The sequence below is a fragment of the Astatotilapia calliptera genome, chromosome 20 (genome assembly GCF_900246225.1).
Source record: "Astatotilapia calliptera chromosome 20, fAstCal1.2, whole genome shotgun sequence".
In the NCBI taxonomy this organism is placed as follows: Eukaryota; Metazoa; Chordata; class Actinopteri; order Cichliformes; family Cichlidae; genus Astatotilapia; species Astatotilapia calliptera.
The window spans coordinates 8117115-8139739 of NC_039321.1; the positions used below are offsets into that span (position 1 = coordinate 8117115).

General features: G+C 40.0%; 1 protein-coding gene across 1 annotated transcript; it reads left to right on the top strand.

Moving 5' to 3' along the window:
* The first annotated feature begins 192 nt into the window (after positions 1 to 192).
* On the top strand, positions 193 to 21594 carry ankrd52a (ankyrin repeat domain 52a). The gene is made up of 28 exons (XM_026155348.1): positions 193 to 450; positions 1074 to 1157; positions 1248 to 1326; positions 1524 to 1594; positions 1800 to 2000; positions 2081 to 2168; positions 2297 to 2439; positions 2605 to 2817; positions 3306 to 3384; positions 3503 to 3617; positions 3794 to 3876; positions 3988 to 4105; positions 4237 to 4305; positions 4422 to 4562; positions 6430 to 6492; positions 6628 to 6739; positions 6918 to 6989; positions 7087 to 7288; positions 7410 to 7497; positions 7642 to 7759; positions 8466 to 8685; positions 8791 to 8878; positions 8957 to 9040; positions 9541 to 9686; positions 9830 to 9912; positions 10070 to 10152; positions 10533 to 10624; positions 11621 to 21594. The coding sequence occupies exons 1-28, from the start codon at positions 424 to 426 to the stop codon at positions 11890 to 11892; spliced, it is 3234 nt and encodes a 1077-aa protein (XP_026011133.1). The 5' UTR covers positions 193 to 423; the 3' UTR covers positions 11893 to 21594.
* Positions 21595 to 22625: the final 1031 nt, after the last annotated feature.

Consider the following 22625-nt stretch of genomic DNA (forward strand, 5'->3'; position numbering starts at 1 on the left):
GTATTTTTTTTTTCTTTTGTCATGCAGAGCTAAGTCGAAATTTCGACTTACTGAGTAAGTTAACCGAAATTTTAACTTGTAGGTTCCAAGTTTAAAAACATTTTTTTTCGGTGGCAGAATCAAGTTTCCATGCCACAGACGTCACACCGCCGGGCTGTTTTACCGTTCTTTTGCCGCACGGTGTCGCCATTTTATCCGAGGAGACGAAAACAGACCGCCACGCCTGTAGGCGGACCCGCACAGTCGTAGCCAGTATCAGCAGACCAGACACTGGATACAGACAACAACAGTGACAGACCGAGACCGTATTTCTGTTTGCAATCAGCTATGGGTGTAGTCTAAGAAGAGGACACAGTAGCGCACCACAATATACCTCGAAGTTTTATCCTCATGAAGGAGCTCCGTCCTGGCTGAGTTTGGGAGATGGGAGTACTCAATATTGCAGACCAGGTACGCTGGAAGAAAGCGCTCCGAATTTGTGCTGTGGCGCAGTCTATTTGCTGGGAGAGACTCTGCTCTTGTGCGCAACATACTACGTCTTCTCCGCCGAACGGCTTGCTTTCATTATTAGCTCGCGGCGGGTGCATGCATATTTAGCCGGATATTCGCATGGTAATGGTATTATTTGAAAAGATTAGCAATCTTCGTCTTTTAAATGTTAATCTGTGAGGGTTTTTTTGTTTTACTTTTTAATTTTTTTGATGGTGTAGTTTAGGCCCTGGTCTGGGTCAGGGCCAGCTCTGTTGCAGAATTAGCTAACAGAAGCCATTTGGCTAGCTGACGTAAGTAAAAATGGCCTATAGGCCTCAGCCAAAGGCTTGGTGTATCTGCTGGAAGCAAACAAGAAACCCATTCAGTTACACACAGTAAAAATATTCAGTGAAACATTTAATGTCACGGGAGTACATTTAACCTCTCCACTGCGCAGTTGACTGCTTTAACGATGGTTTAACCTCCTCAGATGAGACGTAGATGATGTGTGATGGTCGTATAAGAGTCAGCGCTCCGGCTGCACGTAATTTTTTTGCAACGTTATTTTTTGCGGTAATTTGACTGATGTTCCTGTATTGCAGCCTCCTCTGGTCCAGGCCATCTTCAGTCGCAATGCTGAAGAAGTTCAACTATTATTGCACAAAAAGGAGGATGTCAATGCACTGGTATGAAGCAGATTCAGTTACCATGATCATGATTTTGAAGGACGTTACCCCCAAAAAAATACCTTTTAATTTTTTCCCCCCGCATATCAGGACCAAGAGCGTCGTACGCCACTTCATGCTGCTGCCTGTGTGGGAGACGTCCATATAATGGACCTCCTCATTGAATCAGGTGACTGAATTGCGTCCATCTATCTGTGCATTAAGTATTGGTCACCTCTGTTAGCAAGTAATCCTAACACCTGATCATTGTTCCACAAAAATAAGCTTGCTCATTCTTGGTTCACTCGACCTCTGTATCACCTGAAATATAATTAAAATCTACTATGTAATATAGTATGTAATAGTGTTTCTGTTTCTGTATCACAGGTGCCAGTGTAAATGCTAAAGACCATATATGGTTGACCCCCTTGCACAGGGCAGCTGCTTCCAGGAATGACGTAAGCAATGTATTTCCTTTTTTTCGTTTAAGACTGATGATTTCCCAGTCAGATGACCTCATCATCTAAGTCTTTTATGTATTAATTTACAGAGATTATAATTCTTATTTAGACTTACACACTCATGAACTGCACTAAATTAAATGTGGGAAGCTGCAGATGTGATATGCACCTTAAGCTGTGGTGATTGCTTCCCTCTTCCCAGAGGGCAGTGGGTCTGCTGCTGAGGCGCGGAGCTGACGCAAATGCACGTGACAAGTTCTGGCAGACGCCTCTGCATGTGGCTGCTGCCAACCGTGCCTCGCGCTGCGCAGAGGCCCTGCTGACCCAGCTGAGCAACGTGAACATGGCAGATCGCAGTGGCAGGACTGCCCTGCACCATGCGGCGCAGAGTGGTTTCCAGGAGGTGAGGCTTAAGTGATTTGCTTTGTTTTTGAAGGACATAGTGTTTTCTTTGCAATAAAGTTCCTTCAATTTGTCTTGCAGATGGTTAAGCTGCTGCTGAACAAAGGGTCCAACCTGAGTGCCATCGATAAGAAGGAGAGACAGCCTATCCACTGTGCTGCTTACCTGGGTAAGCAAGTTTTACTTTTCTTGCCAAATAGCACTTACAGGAATGATGACAAGTGCCGGCCTGGGCTTTTAATCTGTTGAAATAAGTAGAACTTGTAATGAATTGTGTCTTTCTTGTATTATCCACAGGGCATCTAGAGGTTGTGAAGTTACTGGTGTCGCGCAGTGCTGACAAGAGCTGCAAGGACAAACAGGGCTACACACCTCTCCATGCTGCTGCTGCAAGTGGTCACATTGAAATTGTAAAGTACCTGCTTAGGATGGGGGCAGATGTGAGTAACTATGCAAGAAATATTTACCTTTAGAAAAGCCAAAGTAGTCTTCCCTCATGTCTGGTTTATAAATTGTGAGCGTCTGAGAGCAGCTCAGGGTGCACTTTATTTATTTTTCAGGCTTTTGGCACATTCTGATGTCGTTTTGTTCTGTTTTATTGTCAGATTGATGAGCCCAATGGCTTTGGAAACACTGCGCTTCATGTGGCTTGCTACATGGGGCAAGAAGCTGTGGCTACAGAGCTGGTGAACCATGGAGCTAATGTTAACCAACCCAACAAGTGTGGCTACACCCCTCTGCACCTGGCTGCCGTCTCCACCAACGGTGCCCTCTGTCTGGAGTTGCTGGTCAACAATGGGGCAGATGTCAACCAGCAGGTAGCTGTTTTGGTTCTTCTTCTTGTTTACTTTATTTCACTGCTTCTGAAAGTAGTGAAACTCCACATTTTTATTTAGGGCAGCTTTGCAAGAGTCAGAGTTGGAATAGTTGTAGATGGGTTGATCAGATTATTCGATCCTTTGGCCATTCTGACAACATATACAAATATTAAGAAAAAAAAGAACCAAACGAAATCCAGGTCCCAAGGTTTCATTTACCATTTATGATTTCTCAGTTTCTAGTTTACAGTGCCTTAATAAGAATATTACTGCACATTTTTGTTGAAGAAAATTATCAAACGAAAATCTATAGGTGCCTTTATCCTAGTGCCAGAGTGCACCGGCCCAGGTTTAAGTCTGGGCTGTCTTCCCTCTTTCTCTCTTGCTCTCTACTTTTCTGTCTATCTTCACTGCTCCACTATCTAAAAAGGCAAATATGCCCCCCATGCATAAGATCTACCCTGAAATGTGATTGTTACCCCCTGCAGAGCAAAGAAGGGAAGAGCCCCCTGCACATGGCAGCCATTCACGGACGCTTTACACGCTCTCAGATCCTCATCCAAAATGGTAACACAGAGTGTCCGGTCTCATATTTATTTTTATTTTATTATAAGATCATGTCACTGTCTCTTTCTCTTCTGTTAATGGGTCTTTGATTTACTCCCTGTACTCTGATTTCCGTCAGGTGGGGAAATTGATTGTGTGGATAAGTATGGCAATACCCCTCTCCACGTTGCTGCTAAGTACGGCCATGAACTGCTGATCAGCACTCTGATGACCAACGGAGCAGACACGGCCAGGTATCAGACAACTTTAAGTGGTGTTGCTGATGTAGTAATGTTACTGTGAGGTTATAGAAATGGTTTAAAGCATAGCCCAATATGAGGGTGCATTAAAGTTTATGTTTCACGATGTAAGACGCTTGGTTGTAAGTAGATGCATTTGTACCATCGACTGTTTTGTTTCTTCTTTGCAGACGTGGGATCCATGGAATGTTCCCCTTGCACTTAGCTGTGCTGTACGGGTTTTCAGACTGTTGTCGCAAGTTACTCTCCTCAGGTTTGTTTAATAAATGTGTGCACTCTTCTTTACACTAATCCCTTACCATCTGTGTCTGTGTATTACTTTGAGATAGTTGTTACCTCCAGCTGTTTGCTCATTGCCCCACAGGTCAGCTGTATAGTATAGTTTCATCTATGAGTAAAGAGCATGTACTATCAGCTGGGTTTGACATAAACACCCCTGACAACTTTGGGAGGACCTGTCTACACGCTGCTGCCTCTGGAGGGTGAGATGCAGAATCTGGTTTAACACTAAAATATTAAAATGAGCAGAAATGTTGCACATGCATTACATTAAATTGTTTACTTCCATTTCATTTATTCTCATGATCTTTTTTTTTGTTTGTTTTTTTTCCAGAAATGTTGAATGTCTGAACTTGCTTTTAAGTAGCGGTACCGACTTGAATAAGAGGGACATAATGGGAAGGTGAGTCCTGCTCATCTTGTTCAGGTGTCATCTGGTTTTAAACAGCATCTGAGTATCATGTCCTGCATACTCAACACAGGTTAGAATTCAAAGTGAGGACTTTTTTCTGTCTGCAGGACACCGTTGCACTATGCGGCTGCTAATGGGAGGTACCAGTGCACTGTGACCCTGGTGAGCGCTGGCGCTGAGGTCAACGAGCCTGACCAGACAGGCTGTACTCCCCTGCACTATTCTGCTGCCTCTCAAGCCTTCAGCAGGTTAGACACTTGTTAATCTCCTTCTCTCTGTTTTCTGTTTGAAAAGACCGAGTCAATACAAGCTACCAAATTCAGCCCAAGTCAAAAAGTCAACTGTTATTTTAGAAAAATGGCTGGCTGATTTTAAAAACTTGTAATATAGATACGTTATTTTGCCTCTCATCCAAAAGCAGGGGTCTCAAACTTAAATGAGCTGTAGGCTACTGCTGGCACTGTCATCTCATATGAGGGCCACTTTACTAACTACCAAATAAACAAATTGGTACTCTCTTTCTGGCCTTAAACATGGCAGCACTTCTGCTATAATTTTGTTCGTATTTAACAAAATAAAAGCACAGGCCGAAGTGTACACGTTAGTTTTTGACTGCTAGTGAAAATTTTTTCTTTACAAATAACTTTTTCACTGGACTAAACACAGCCAATCCCTCAACATGTTTGTACATTCTGCTCATATTGCCTTCATATTAAATATTTTTTTTTGCTTTTTAAAGAACTTATTTTAACATTGCACTTAACAACAAACAAATCCTCCCTAACAAAAAAAAGTAACTTCAAGGGCCAAACTGCATTATGTTTTTTCACGTGGGCCACAAGTTTGAGACCCCAGTCCAAGAAGCTTCTTCAGTTCTCAAACATGTGATGGTTGTTTTAGGTATTTGGGTGTTCTAAAACAGCAGCTCACACTTTGATGCAAGGTGTGAGATGGGGTTGAAATGCCTGGGAAGGCATCTCAAAACTGAATCATCAGTGGCTGATAAGTGGTGTCATAATCCACCACCTCTAAGGCTACGTTCACACTGCAGGCGAAAGCGCATCAAATCCGATTTTTTTGACCCTATGCGACCCATATCCGATCATGCTATGACAGTGTGAACGGCACAAATCCGATATTTTCAAATCCGATCTGGGTCACTTTCGTATGTGGTACTGAATCCGATACATATCCGATGTTTTAGAAAGCGACTGCTGTTTGAACGGTCAAGTCGCATTAAATCCGCCTTTTACGTCACCGACACAAGACTGAAGCCAATTATCAGCGCCCGAGAAGACATCGCGAACGCTTCCTGGCCATCCAGTGTAGATGTCAGTGAAACTGTTGGGAAGACAATGTAAACATTTTATTTGTACTGTATAATCTGCAGATTCTGACAGAAATCTACAGCTATCCTTTGAAGCACCGCTCCTCTCTTAAACGGCAATAAGGATCATTATTAGATTATTTACATTATTATGTAAATAACAAAATAACTTAAAGCAAAAATTGGGAAACGTGAAGACCGAAGTCTTTATATTAAGGGCCATCAGTCAAACAATACTGTTGCTCTGGGTCTAAACAGAGCGCGTTGTGTGTGAAGTCTTCTTTTGCGCATGCGGGCCGCTTTGAGCGTTCACACTAGAGAGCGTTTGCTGTCGCATTTTATTTGTAGTGTGAACGAGCAGACAAAAAAATCGGATTTGATCAAAAAATCGGAATTGAGCATTAAGACCTGCAGTGTGAACGTAGCCTAAACGATGGTTGTTCACAGTGGATGTGGTCCCTTGTTTACTCCTCTTTCAAACCGGCTGTCTTCACGGTCCTGCACCCTTTAAATGCAGGTGTACACTTGTTGAGGTGGATCTGGTATTTTGTGCCATGTGTTTGTGGAAGAATTATTTTGTTTCTCCATGTTAAGGTCTGAGCACTACTCACAGCAGACACTACGTTTTCCTCTGTATCGGATAAACTGTTCTCGCCAGCCTATACAGACAAATATGACTCTATATATGACCCATATGAACCATCAAGTTTGAGAAGTTAAGTTTTAACCACGTCACAGCATAATTTAGGAAAGTTTGACTAAATGGAAGCATTTCTCGTTTGTTTCAGAGTTGATCGTCATTTTTCTGGGAGCCATCAGAATGATGAGGATGAGGCAAAGGAGTCATACTTGTAAGTTCTGGTTTTGTTTTTTGTTTTTTTTGGGGGTTTTGTTTTTTTTGTCTTTTCATCACCTGACCATAACCGGTTAATTGTAGGCAAATTACATGTCTTCTTTATGTCTTTTTTTTCTTCTTCTAATAACAGCTGCTTGGAGCATCTTTTGGACAATGGTGCTGATCCATCAATGGTGAATTCAAAGGGTTACAGTGCTGTTCACTATGCAGCTTACCATGGCAACAAACAGAATCTGGAGCTGGTGAGTTTCCTGTTTTGAACTCACCAAATAACTTGGCCCATAGATTAATCAGTCATCTCACACGTTTTGCATCAGGTTGGGGATTAGTTCATGAGGCTAATGACAATTTATGTAACATTTTCTTTTACTAGTTTCTTTCCTAAATTACACAACATCAATTCTTCTGCCTTGCTTTCAGCTCTTGGAGATGTCCTTTAATGCACTAGGAGACATAGAGAGCAGCATTCCAGTCAGTCCACTGCATCTTGCTGTAAGTGTTGCACTCACTTGCAGTCACTTCTGCTCGTCTTCAGCTTCATAATCTTAACTAAATGCAAAATTGTGACTACCTTCCTCTGCTCGTTCAGGCTGATAAGGGCCACTGGCAGGCTTTGCGTGTGCTCACGGAGACAGCAGCATATGTGGACATGCAGGACGCTGCAGGCCGTTCTGTACTCTACTTGGCTGCACAGAAAGGCTACGCACGCTGTGTGGAGGTGCTATTGGCCCAGGGGGCTTCCTGTCTCCTCAATGACAACCGCCTCATGTGGACTCCAATTCATGTTTCAGGTATCTGAGCTGGAAGATTTCTTGATACAGCAATGTTTGTGATTCTTTCCCACAAGTCGATTTTGTGTTTCGTTTTTGTTTTTACCTTGTAATTGTTCTTTTGTATCTTATTACATTCCAGCTGTGAATGGACACTCTGACTGCCTGCGCATGATGATTGATTATGGGGAGGAGGGAGATCTCACTAACATGGCAGACAAATTTGGCCAGTGAGTTGTTTTATATTTTTATTTTTATTTTATTTTTATTTATTTTTTCATTCAGCTTCAAAAAACTTTTAATGCTTAAAGCTAACTTGACGAGTGAACATCCAGTGCTAAAGTGTATTTTTTGTTGCTTTTGTCCCCATCCAGGACCCCTCTGATGCTGGCTGTTCTCGGAGGACACACTGACTGTGTCCACTTCCTGCTAGAGAAGGGTGCCCTGCCAGATGCCAAGGACAAGAGAGGCAGCACAGCTTTGCACAGAGGGGTAGGTCAAAGAAACAACAGTTAACCTAGCATGCATGTCTTTGGACTGTGACAGAAAGCTGGAATACTCCTAAATGCCATCTCTGTTTGAAATATAGTAATTTAAATGTTGCCATTAAACTTGGAAGTTGTTATTAACAAACAAAAACAACATTGTAACTATAAAGCTGGTTTTTAACATGTGCCCCTGTTTGAAAATTCTAATGACAATGACAATGCCAGGTGCATCTTTCTGGTCCTGTTTCAGCTCTTTGATGGATTTTCTCCCTATTTTTTTTTTTTTCTTTTTTCCAGTTGTAAAATTGTCATCAAATGTTTTATAAACTGGACACTACTCAGATGCACAAAGTTTTCACCTGTTAGTCCTATGCAAATGCATGTTGCTGCAAAAATACCCAAATGCATGTTAGATTGTGTTGTCTTTGGCATTTTTTTTTAAATTTTTTTTTTTAAAGAAAAAACAAAAAACAAAACTTGGTCACGTACAAGCACTGAACTAAAAATGAATGGAAAAAGCAGCCAGTATCCAAACAAAACTTTGAAAGACCTTTGGAAAGCCTGGAGAACTATACTATTGTTCAAGACCACTTTAGAAAAAGTCTGGCTCCTTGGAAGTAAAATGTAAAGGGAAAAAAAAAAAGTAATATTCTGAATTCAGTTTTTGACATTGAAGTTTAGCTCATTCCCCATTGTTTTTCGTTGCACAGGCTGTGTTGGGTCATGATGAGTGTGTGACAGCCCTGCTGGAGCACAAAGCTTCTGCTTTATGTCGGGACACCAAGGGTAGGACACCGCTGCACTATGCTGCATCCAGAGGCCACACAAAGATCCTGGCCAGTCTGGTGCAGGCCGCCATGGAAACAGACCCACAAGATAAATTGCTGGACAACAAACAATACACCCCATTACACTGGGCTGCTTACAAAGGTTTGCTCAGTTTAATGCCTAATCCCCAAACATTAATGTTACACATAATCACTGTCACATCTGTTGTCTCTAATGTTAAATGTGTGTTTGTGTGTTTGTTCTCAGGGCATGAAGACTGTTTGGAGGTTTTACTTGAATATAAAACATTTATCCATGAAGAGGGAAACCCTTTCACCCCCCTGCACTGTGCTCTGTGAGTATCTTGGTCTGGAAAAACGAATTACCTTTAGATAACATTAACTTTTCATTAACATGGTTTTCTTGCTGATAGGATGAATGGCCACTGCGGTGCTGCAGAAAGACTGCTGGAAACCTCTGGGGTCCACATGATTAACACCAGAGATGCCAAAGGAAGGTGAGGCTGCAGAATGAAAAGTACTTTATCAGGTTTTTAGGAATAAATTTGTTCAATTTAGAAAAAAAAAACAAAAACCCGGGACTTTTAGACTGTGCAAAAGATGACCAATGTGGAGCAATTGTGGTTACCAAATTGTGGTTATTGTTGGGGTTTCCTGCTTGTAGGGGTACCTTACAGTACAAAGCACCTTGAGGCAACTGTTGTTGTGATTTAGTGTGATTTTGGCTATAAACAAAAATATAGGGATAGGATGTGGAGTTAAATGTTACATAGTTTATAAATGGGCAAACATTTTCCCACATTCTCGACTGGGAGATCTTGGTGGAATATCCGAAACAGATCTTTAATAAAGGGGGCATAAAAGACAATTTAAAAAGACGTACAGCAGCCTGGTCCTGTTTGACCGCAAAGAGCTTGACAGGAAAGTTGGCTCGTAAGCACAGACATTTAACAGGGTTTTGTTTGTTTTGGGGTTTTTTTGTTTCCTGTCTCTATAGGACCCCACTGCATGCTGCTGCATTTGCTGAGGATGTCGCAGGACTTCAGCTTGTGCTTCGTCATGGAGCAGACATCAATGCAGTGGACAAAAGTGGACGCTCTGCTCTGATGGTAGCAGCTGACAAGGGACACAGCGGCACCGTGGGTAAGTACTACAACTGTTACTTATGTGGGATTTAGTTTTTGTTGCAGAATGTGAAACATTTCTATAACAATAAAAAAAAGAAAAAGGCAAATTAGTGCAACAAAAAAACAAAAAACAAATTTTGTGTCTTGGGTGTTGTCCAGCCATCCTCCTTCACCGGGCCAAGGCTGACCTGACACTGCTGGACGAGAATAGGAACACTGCCCTGCACTTGGCCTGCAGCAAGGTACACGTTAGTTTTTCACAAGATCCTCAGATCACAGGAATTCTCTAAGGAATATCTTTCTGTTGACATTTTATTATTATTATTATTATTATTATTATTATTGTTTTTATTTATTTATTTATTTATTTATTTAATGGTCATTTGTTTTATTCCTCAGGCTCATGAGATGTGCGCCCTGCTGATTTTGGGCGAGATCCACAGTCCCACTCTGATAAATGCCACCAACAGTGCTCTGCAAATGTGAGAACTTGGCAACATTTTAAACCAACAATAGATTTTTTTGTATATGTGGAATTAGACTGACACCCACAACATGCTGCATAGTCCATGTTTTTTCAAACGTGATTTTTTTTTTTCTCCCTTTCAACTGTAAAGTGTTAATATATTACATTTTTCATGCAGGAATCTACTTAATTTAGATTAATTAATTTGTAGAATTTATCCCCTGTATTGTTAAGAAGATATTTTGCCATGTTGCAGTAACAGATGTACAGGAATTTAATTACTATCACTAGGATCTACATCTGAGCATTGGATTTAGGATGGATCTTTTATTGAATATCATGACTTGCATTTATTTATTTATTTATTTTCCCACACACTACCTTGTTTGTCCACAGGCCCCTCCATCTTGCAGCACGCAATGGCCTGGCTACGGTGGTGCAGGCACTGCTGAGTAGAGGAGCCACGGTGCTGGCTGTGGATGAGGAAGGTGAGCAACACTGAAATTGAGATTTTTCAGTTTGTTTCGTTTTTCTATAGATAAGAACACAAAAGGCAGTCCATTTTTAATCAGTTCATTTATTTTGTTAATCTTGTTACTGTTTGAGGGAAGTAATGTTGAAAGCAGATTTTAATAGGTCTGGTAAACAAACATGCATTGGCCACCAAACACTGCTACCATTATATCCAAGTGTTCTTTTTGTTTTTAGCTCTATATTATTACTGAAACTTGTGATCTTTATTAATGGCACATGGGTTAAATATGCAGGCAGTGGAATGATATTAAAGCCATTACTTATTGGATTTTGGCCCTTTATGTGCAGGTAGCCAGCGGTGAAAGAAAAAGATCTATTACCTTAATAACCTAATGTGCAAAATGTCTCTTTCTTCAGATGTAAAACATTTCATTGTGTTCACTAACTAACACAGACTTTGCATACATGTGGCTGTGCAGGTAGTGAGCAGTGGCCTTTCAGTGCTCTGAGGGTCATTGTCCAAAGGCAGCTGCTTTTGCACTGGGTGTGCCTGTGATCTAATTTGTAGAGGGTTTTTTCTGAAGTGCTTATTATTGCTTAGTTACAAAAGCTTCCTTCTTCAGTGCTGGATGACAGTGACAGACAGGATCATTGTAGACGATGTTGATGCAAGTCTCACCCCTTGATTTTGATTGGCCACTGAGATGGAAGCAACAATGTATGAGGCGAGTGTTCAGAAGTTGAGCTATACTGAATATTAAAGTGGTTTACCGATGCCTGTGGACAACAAACCATATACTGGAAGTGAGTCAGTAATAAGAGCTTTAAGAGGGGGAGCTGAGGCAAACTAAGCAATTAGAATTAAGAAAATGTAGTATTTCTCTGAAATTGTACCACTGAGTTACTTTTTAATTGTTTAAATGTTTCATTAGTTAATTATCGGTAGTTCCAATATTGATTAGAAAATCTCTGACACATGATGCTCTAATGTGCATTTTGATGTGGAACAGGACACACCCCAGCTCTGGCCTGTGCTCCCAACAAGGACGTGGCTGACTGCCTGGCTCTGATCCTCTCTACCATGAAGCCTTTCCCCCAGCGGGACCCTTCCTCCTGCTCCTGCTCCTCTCCTACAGTCTCCCCCTCCCCAGGTCTCAACTTGTTGAAGCACTGCGGCATCACTGCCGCCTGCGCCCCGCTGCCCAGCAACGGCCTCCACAACGGCTACGTCAAAGACCGTCACGGTGCACCAGTTGGCCTCGACGGGTGTCTGTCTGAGTGAGGCCACACGGCCCTCTCAGTCAGCTGCTATCACCATCATCACCACCAGGGGGCGACTCCCTTTAAAATGGCCCAGAGGACCAGGAGAGCACCCACCCACATGTCTGTTTTCTGTGTATGTATGTGTTTGTGTGTCTGTGTGTGCGTGAGTGTTTGGTCTTCTCTTGAGGTGCAGTCAAACCTAATATGCAATTAGATCCCATTCCTCCATCTCCTAATAGTGCTTAATATGTAGAGGCACATTGCTCTACAAGGTCACTCAGATAAAGTGTGGCATTCAAAATAAACACTAGCAATCTGGCCATCTCTAAATCATTTAACCCTTTAAAATCATGTTGACATAGTTATATAACCAACATTTAAGAGCATGTCTTTATCCTCGACTGTATTTCGCTTCATATCACTCACTATAAAGAAAGTCATATCATGTTAAATCAGTTGCAGTGACCTTGTAGAGGAACATACAGCCTTCCCAAATTAATGATCAAAGAGTTTCTTTGTTTTTTATGGTAATTACTTTCTTTTTTTTCTTTTTAATTTTGTTTTTAAATTGTCCGTTAGCCTAGATTTTTATGAAGGAACCACACAAGGGAAAAATCTAAATTTAGCTTCAGAGTGCAATGCTTGTGTACTACAGTACAATCTGCAAATTTGGAAAAGGGTCACAAAGATGTTAATTCCATAGTGTACTTTAAATGTACGGCCTAGAATTGTTTGGCATTTTAAGATAATTTGGTAATGCTGCTGAATACATTGGCATGCTCTCCTTCCAAAGGAGAGCCATGCTCGGGTCAGCATCGTAACATCGATCTGTTCTTAATGCTGGCTGACTTTTTTTTAAAGATGCTAAATAAGTGTTTGTTAAGCTAGAATGTTTCTAAGCATATAAGTTATGACCAAAGTTGATCAACACTACTATGGCTATAAATTATTTATTTGAGATGAACTGTACTGTATAGAGAAAGACAATAGATCTCGATATACCTCGTCAACTCGTTTAGCAGCTGCTTCATCTTCACCCAGGGTCCGTAGGCCTAATGTTCTCTTTTTGTAGGACTAGAGAACTACTGTAGGATAGTGACTGACTGAGGCCTTGTTTATTCTAGATGAAGGCTTTACTAGTAATATCTGCCAACAACACCTCATCAAAGCATCATATATCTGAGCACATAAGTGAACAAGCCATTTCAATTTATTTCCCATCTCTTTAACAGTGTTTTTAAGGAAAAGATTTTAGAATCTGAATGACCTGATTGTTGAAAAGAGTGATCAATTTTGGGTTTTGGCGCTAATGATGTTTTTGCTCTTTGTGTTTCTGAAGTTGAACTGGCCATCAGCATTGCGGTTTTAACAAGCTCTCTCTAAAGGAGTATTTCTCGGAGCTGATGAACTAGTCTTAAGCATCTAATAGCTTATAGGTCAACCGGTAAACGCTGATCAATTAGAACAGATTAAGGAGTATTGTCTGCTATTTTTATTGGGCAGTTTTCAAGCAATATTTTCTTTTGGCCTTCTTTTGTTTGGCGTTATTGAATAGACAATCACTGTCACAAGGGCTTTTGTTTCCCTGGAATGTGTTTTGATTTTTCTTTTTTTCTCGGGGGTTAGTTTTTTGGTTTTTTTTTTTTAATATTTCATGGAAAAATAACCTAAAGACTAAACGAATGGCTCTGTGTGCCGGGCATTTTACTGTCAGTGTCAACACAAATGCACTGGATTGCCTTTATGGCATCTCATGAAATGCCTTTTTGACCCATGCCTTCCGTACGTAACACATCATTTCAGTTGGATTGCTTAATGGCAGAGAATGACGAGCCCTGAGACCAATCATGTCTCCACCAATTTGATTGGAACAGCATTAAACCACAGTATCTAGTGGGAATAAAACTGCCCGGCTTATCTTTGTGTCCCGGCATTATCAAAGACCAGGGAGTTTGAAATCCCTAATAGAATCAAATAGGGCTAAGAGGAAAAAGAGGGATCTTTGCTTAGGCCAATACCTGTTATTTAGATTTCAGGAATAGCAGAAATCCAAATATGTGCTTTTTTTGTGTTCATTTTTTTTGTCTCTTCACCCCATTTTCTGGTACTAAGCATACTAAAGATGATTGTATCGGACCACTAGAGCTGTTTGTGACTTTTAGATGTTGTACCTATGCTATTTTGTTGTTGTTTTTATTTTTAAAAACCATCGGCTGGTGGTTAAATTACACTGAGTCAGATTGTTTTCATTGGCGCGATAACTTCATATCCACAGGTAATGAAGTGGCACAATTGCACACGTTAGTTGACTGGATGAGAGATGAGGACCTAGGCTAGGCTATGTTGTTAAATACATCTTACAAAAACACTTTCGCATAATTGTATTTAACTTGGTTTTCTAAAACTGACAATAGTACACGTTAGGGCAGTGATTTCTGAGTTCATGATTCATAGTTTGCATTTAATACAACCTCTATAACTGACTGAAATGACGCGAAACTAATTGGTGAACCCCGGCCTTCGTTCTCTTGATTAGTTTATAGTTTTCTCGAGAACCAATATAATATTACTGGGGATAGGTACATACTTTGTTGTAATCTCAGGATCTGTGCTGAAACAACAGGCAGAATTTATTAATCCAATCAGATCTCTGCAGGATTATTATGTCTACACTTTTCTTCTTGATGGGATGTTCCATAATTTAATTCCTTTTTAACCCCAATCCCACAGCACTTAATTAGATAGTCAAGCACGCACTTTAGTACATTCAGGTTCTAAGTGTGCAAAATAGAGCAGATGTAATGTATGTACTTATGTTTACATGCATGTGTAATGCTGCTGAAAACAGGAAAGAAGGGTTGTAAAAAGACAAGCAAAGGCTGCAATGAAATTGTACTCCAACAATGCATTATTTAAAATAGGGAAAAAAAGAAAGAAAAAAAAAAAAAAGGTGTATTTTTGGGGACAGTGTCCACTGCCCGCTCACTTGAGTTATCGGTTTCTGGGTGCATGGCCCAGCAGCGTGATATGGTTACATTACCCAGCCTACTGCTGACGATAGACTCTGGTCTAAGTCACTTAAAGTCAGTCCAATGATTTTTAAACACCTCAGGCAGGCTCCTCAAAAACTGCATACTCTTTCTGCCATCAGTAGGTGCTGTCAGGCCAGCCTGTCCAGGCAGGGGTGTCCTTTTTTAAATTTTTTTTTGCTTGCCTCTTGTGATGTCCATATCTGACTAGTAAATGGAGCCATTGCCCCTTGCAACTATACAAGTCGTAACTGAATCCTTTTGTTTTATTACAGTGTTCTTATACATGCTTTTTTTTCATTATTATTATAATTATTATTTGTGTGTACCAGTAATAACTGAATGATTGTGCACGGAGCTAGATCACGATTTTGATATAGCAACGATTAAACAAATGGAGCATATACAATATATCTGGAGTCAGAAACGGAAAGCAATGAAAGGTCCACTTGTAGCAATAGCGCACGTGCGTGTGTAATAGTGTGCAGCACAAATATTGCACTGCCATCCATTTAGGCCAGTTTAGTAAATCAAAGCATAAATGCCAATGGAAGATTTAAATGCGGGTTAGATGTCATAATCTTTGGTCACAAAAAAAAAGGCCTGATTGCCAAAATGTGTTAAGGGGGGAAACCCCTCTTAGTAAAGCAGCAATGGATTTATGCATTCAAGCAGTTTACAGTCTGACCATCAAATCTGAGCCATGAATTTTCTGACTGAAATGAATGTAGGGTCAGTTTAGAGCAGGACAAATTGCTTTCTCCCGACTTTAAACTGTTGCTCTTCATTTGTCTTGCATAGATATGATTATACAGGTAGCATGTAGTAAAATGATTCTCTGCATATTATACTGTGTGTGTAGTAGTCTTCCTGCATCGAAAGTCTGGATATTTCTTTTGGCATCATCATTGGTGTATAGGCTTACTGTTGTGAAATATCACTTTTCTTTCTCTATACATATTGTGTGGAGTGTAGCCTACAAGGTAAACGGAGGACAGGAGTTCAGATGAATTCAACATTCATATTCATCCATTCCATTGAGATTGCCTTACAGTACAGTAAAACAAGAGGGACAAGGTGGTCTTCAGTAGATACGATCACACGTTAAATAGCCTATATTTGACAAAAAAAATGCACCTAAGCTACACCCATTTAGTGCCATAGAAACCTTGATTTGCCTTTAGACATTAATCACATTTACTCAGTCCGTAACATATTCAGACATAGGCAGGAGTATTATAAATTTTGTGTTTGGAGCTGCATGCTTTTCACCAGTTATATTAGTCAAAAGAAAAGCTATAAATATTTGCATGGGATATTCATACTTGAAACCAAGTATTCTGTTTGGGAAAAAAAAAAAAATTGGTGTTGCTAGAAGTCTATTTTATAATTGGACATTTTTTGAAGAATATACTTAGTCCCTTTGGTATTGGCAAAGCAGTCCCTAGGTTTTGTGGTAAATAAGGTGGTTTGTAAAGTGTGTTACAAGGAGAAAAAAACAATTTTTGATGTCCAAAACTGCATGGTATAAATACAGAATAGAATTGATTTGCCTCAATGGATGTCTTGGTTCTTACTTGAAGTAAATTGCAAATTTCAATTCAACCCTCTGATCCACTGTTGAGCCTTTTGCCTTAAAAGCTATAAAAGAAAATGATACCTGGCAGTACCTGTTTAGTTGTCACCTTCAGAGTTATGCTGCTAGGTTGGATTGCTGAAAAAGAAAATTGGCTTCTTTTTTTTTTTTCTTCCTTCTTTTGTTTGGTCTTACAAAAATCTCTGGGTGTCAAGAAGCACACAAATAAATTGAGGTAGCACATAGCTCAAGGTTGCCATGGTGCAGAGATTGCTCGGAGTGGTTGGGATCTCGCCATATTTTCCACTGTGAATGAATTCAGAGTTCACTCGTAAACAATCGACTTTGGCTTATGTAATATCTAGAGCCAAACGACCAGGGTGGGGGGTGGGGGGAGAGCAGTGGTGTACCTCAGAAATATTCAGACAGAAAAGAAATTCTTGCTTGTACAGCTATGCTAACAAAGAGTTCAGATCTTTCGATCCATTTCGTTGTGAGTTGTGTAATTCTGCTTAAACCAGCCTAAATCAGATGTATCTACGCGGAAGTGTTTGATTAGTGTCAGTAGATGTCTCATGTTTCCTACCTTGCGAAGGGGCAGCCAACTGCACTTTGTACTTTTTATTGGACCTGCAGTTTTACCTCATCAGTGATCTTTTGTGTGACAATGCTGACATTTATCCTCTGTGATTTTGGGGGGGCGGGGGCGTTCTTTCTTTTTTTTCCTTCCTGATGCCAGTTGTGAAGATTTCTCTTGTAGTGTGAGTGACTTTTCAACATATGCATGTCGAACCTAAACATGCACAAGCCCTTTTATTCTTCTTTTTTTCCTTTTTGAATTGAAAACTGAACTGAAAAGCTTAGTTAACCCTGTTGCGACATGTTTCTCTTCATTACGATCAACCAATGACTCTGTTATCTGACGCAAGTCATGTGGAGCGAAGGGTAGAGTCTAAGTTAAGGTGGGAAATGAAGGTAGCTATAAAACTTTACCTCTGTAAGTCAGAACAATACAAGTTTTACATTATGACTAATGCTCGTTTGACCGCCTTCCCTGCCTGAACACTTGGTCATTAATTTCCCCCACCAATAAGACCTGTGTAATATCGAACACAGTGTTGGCATGGTGCCTTTTATTTGTTACTACCGAAAGGTACGGTCTTCCATTTGTATTTCCCAGAAGCCTTATATTGGGAAAGAGAAATTACACTGAACATACATGACTACAGTAGATGGGGCTCATACTCCCACTGAGCATTATTACTTCAATCTAGTGTGATCCAAGTTAAAACAACGAAAACAAACAAAACACTCTAAAGAACTCCTACAGTTTTAGTCTGGATTTCACTATTTGCTCCCTTCGGGAGGCTGAATAACTTGCACAGTACTGATGCGATTTAGGGCACATCAAACATCAGATGGATGAGGATCAATAGTACGAAAGCACAAATCCAAAGAAGGCACCTCGGGGCTCAGCTGGCTCTCTCAACAATAAGAAGCGAAGGAGCCTATAGACCAAATTGAGGCAAAGAAGTGAGGAAAAACATCTAACTCTAGTGCAGGAAACATGAGGTTTGATTGTCAGTAACACATTAACTGTAGAAAGACCATTGCCTGGAATTTCAGAGCTTTCTTCTGATTGTTCTTCTCAACTCTTGGGTATTCGTTGACGGTTAGTAACTTCACAGTGCAGATTGTGAAACGATGCGGTACCTGAATTCAACATCAGACATAGGTAAACTGTTTGTTGTGACTGTGTTGCGATTTGATTGTGGAGATTGTTTTTTGTCTTTTATTTTTAGGCTAGACTGACTACAAGTAGGGTTGCAGTAGTAGCTGTGTGCAGTGTTAATAACAGTGTGATCATATTATAGGAGTGACGTAACATTTGTTGTCTTACTTCGACATTAAGGCATGGATCATCTTCTCTCAAGCTGACCTCGTTTGAAATGGAAGATAAAAGTGCAATAACCTTTTGTTTATCATTGCTTCCTCAGTTGGGAAAAATATTTAATATGCCCTTTTTTTTGTTAACACCAAAAGTCACTCATCTGTAGCAAATGAAGGATTTCAAGTGGTCCTCTTGTTTGTGATCAGAGAGGTGGCATTTGATTGTGGAGTGTGTGATATTCCATTCTTAAAACTGTGATCGACATACATCTTTAACAGCTGCCTGCTCAGACAAAGGACCCTGCACAAGTTGATAAATTTGAGTAGGAGCATTTTTTCTTCTTCTTTCTTATGGATGGACTTTGATGGTATTGTAGTTTGGACTTCTGGTTTAATAGCCGGTGTAGACATGTTCATTTGCATGTGTAGATGTGTATATGCATCCTTTCTTCCTCCTTGAATGAAATGTTTTCTCAAAAAAAACACAAAAAATATATTTAGACCTGCTGTCGGCGATGTATGCGGATAAATGGAAATATGAAATGCCTTATATTTGTTTTCAATGTTAAGCATTAAGGGTTCTTACGTGTCCCTCCCTTTTCAGTGTGTAGCCTAAAGCTTGTACAGTTAAGAAACTCATGAGATTTATATCTACTGTATAGCCTGTGTGTTTTCAGAATTTGTTACTTGGAGGTCCTGTGATTGTGGTTTTAGAGAAACATTCCCCTTGAAAGTGCCGTTTGTTTTCACCAGCAAAAGATGTGTCTTTGGGGGGAAACATTTATTTACACGAAGGAAAACAAATGTTCGAAACACTTTCCAGTGTTTACCGTCGAACTGAATGACACAACGCATTCGTGCAGTTGAACCAAGGCAGCAATCTTCTGACGGAGCACCTTATCGACATGCTCCTTCTGTGAGCCCATAATAGAAGTAGTCTCTCACCAAGCTTGATTACTCTAAAGCAGAGCCATATCAAAGAATTTGCCCATTAGGAGCCCCCTTGAATGTGCTATTAGGAATAGCTTACTGTAGGAAAGGATGTATACTGCATGTTCTGTGACATTTTAGTAGTGGTTGTCCCTCTTTCTTTTTTGTTTCTCCGTGTTTTTATGTTTAGTCTGCTTCACTGTAGATGTTGCCACCTCGTTGCAACTCACGAGCTATTAACAATCCTCTCACAACTGGACTTAAAGCAGGCGTTGATCTGCTGCTGATGCAGCCTTAAGTCATTGCGAGTTTTAAAAAGGAAACGCTAGATTAATGGGTTGCCTGTTTTGTGTTTTTTTTTTTTTTTTGAGTGGCTTATTATGGGGTAATGACAAAGGAGCTCTTATCGTGAGTGGAAGGACTTTGAATCAGGTCATGTGATGAATTACAATCAAAGAGTTTCACAGTGCACCTTCATAGAAAGTTAAACAAAAAAAAAAAGTTGGCTTGTCCACCCAACATTCCAAAGTTGATTTAATTTTCCACAGTCCTGTCCCTCTGATTGAGAATTTTTATTTTTTTTTCTCTTTGCTGGTGAATGAAGTGGGCGTGTGTGTCAACGACAGGGTTCCCTATTTAGCCTAACGCTGATTACCTCATTTACAAATCTGCAAATACACTATTCTACTGTGTGTAAAGGAGTCAATGCCATCACCAGCAGCGCGGTCTCGAGACCTGTGATGACAACAGGACCAATGAAGTTGAAATTAGTCAATTTTGAAATATGACCAGTCTGGGAATATAGGGTTAAGACACGATTCAGACATTTTTTTTTCTTCTTCTTTTTTTGTGTAAAGATGAATGAGCCTCTTAAGATTTCTTTAACTAGTACATCACCACAGCTGCTACCCCAGTCAATGCAGGAGCTGTCAGAAAGCTGCAGATACACTTTTGTTTTTTTTAAATAGCCAAGTCAATATTCAAAGTTAAAATCAAACATTTGTTAAAACACAGCTCGTCAAACTCCAACTGGACTAGCAGCTGTTGGCACTAGCATGGTTCAGGAAGCCTGGTGTGTCACAATTGTTTAAGTGAACGATTGCGTTAGCGTCACTTGCTGTTTTTTCAGTAGCATTTCTCCTACCTCCTTGTTTTGCAGCCTTGAGTATTGTTCGTCTCTCCACCTGTTCTGACTTACAAAAAAAAAAAAGTTTATTCACAGTGCGGGAATACAGATTTATCATAAGCAATGGTAGTTATACATAAAGTGTGCTTGGTTGTGCTGTATGTGTACTTGTCTATTTGACGTTTGGAAAAAAAAATATTTATGAGAAGCATTTATACGACAAAATACCACTGGAATGTGAAGCCAGACAACGTTATGATGCAGATTATGATGATAGTCTATCCCCTTTAACATTCAGTGGCGAATGGTCAGAGGAATCATCTTTTTAAGAAAATGAATAACCATTGGCTTTATATTTTAACAGCATTTATTTCTTTGGTTTCCTCTTATACATATACTTTCCCTATCTAGCCCTATGCTATACAATATTTCAACGTTTACAGCTTCCTTTTGGGTCAGCCATTTATTTATTTATTTTCATTATTTTTATTTTTTCTCCCCCCTACAGTTGTAATGATATCACAGGTTGTCACAGGGATGATAGTAAGGTGTATTTGTAAATGTGGATGAGTTTGAGCCCCTCGAGCCGTATGCCTTTGAATCCATCTGTCCACTCTGTACCAAATTCTGCTACACAGGCGTCTTGTTTCCGCACTGCCCCAACATTTTACATCCAGTTTTGACTACAAAGGGGTACGGGACAAAGGTGAAAGGTTTGAGGTTTTTCAGACCAGGCCCCACCATCCCACCACCCTCACACCCACCCAACAGCTCACCCATGCCTACTCTAAAACAGGACCAGCCCAACTCCCCCACCCTTCCCCTCTCACCCACCGTCTCACCTTTAACCTCAAGCCATTCATTTTTCTGTTTTTGTTTTATTTTAATTTTTTTCGACAATGCAATCCTGAAAGCACTTTGCCTTGTTATTCCTTTGTGTGAACATGTGAATGATAATTTGTTACAGAAATGTTAAATATGTAAAAGATCATTCACTGTTTTGGAAAAACCTGCATCTGTCTTTCTGACGTTAAAAGGAAAAAAAAAAAACAATTTAGTGACATTAAACCTGAATCTATTTTATAAAATGTTTGCTGCAGCCAATTGGTCTCGTCATTCAGTATTGTGGCTTAGGGTTGTTTGTGTTCAATAAAGTGCTATTGCTAAATATTTCTTGAGTCTGGAGTTATTTATGTTTTTCGTGTGTTGTGTTTTCTGCAGTGTCTTTCAAACTAGGAACCCAAGAAAAAAAACATATAGCTGAGAAGACATTTTAAACCTTTTAATGTGTGTGTATGTGAGAATCTGCTTGAGGCTTGAGGTTTCTCAACTCAAATGAGGAACTGACAAAGCAAAGAACTTGACTGTTTTTACCACCACTGTTAGCTCGCATTTTATAGTAGTATGATGGGAGTGTATTGGACTTTGACCTTTGTGTGTTACTCATAAGGAATTTATATACTTCTTAAAGTGTTTGTTTTTGTGCAAAATACAGTAACAAGCGACATTAAAATATTGATCTGCTGGAGTTTATACGAGATTGAACCACTAGTTTCATAAGAAACTAATGTAATAAAATGACTGACTTGCATGCAAAAGTAATGTGAATATTGCTGTAACTAGCTCTAAGTTTCCTCACATATCTATAAGAGTACCAGTGCAGTTCAATGACACAGTGTCAGTGTTGGAGGAGCATGCACTCACACTGTTATAGACTGAGTCATTCATTTCAGTGTGCGCCCTGTTCTGCTAAACCAGATCCACCCACTCTGCATAAAGTGCATTTTCTGTCTGGATATTTCTACCTATTTTTTTTTTTCCCCCTTCCTGTTTACCTTCTGTCCTAAATATAACATCATGTTCTTTCACGGCTGAGAAAGAATCGTGTCATATTTGTGTGGCTGTGCTGTGGAAAAGTAATGAGCAACCCTCCGTTTCTTTATGCTTTGCTAGGAAAATGGCAAATGGTTTCAGCAATTCAGTTACATGCACAGACATATCTTGAAATTTGGTATATTAGGCAGTTTGCACAACTCCAACAAGATTGAAAATCAATATTTGGTATTCCTAAAGGACGCCTGAACTCTCTTAGACACATTTTAGTCTTTAAGTAGTCTTCAGGAATAGTTCTATAAGCATCTTGAAAGAGATTCAAAGTTCTTCTTTGGATGTTGGCTAATTTGTGTTCTGTTCCCTGTCAA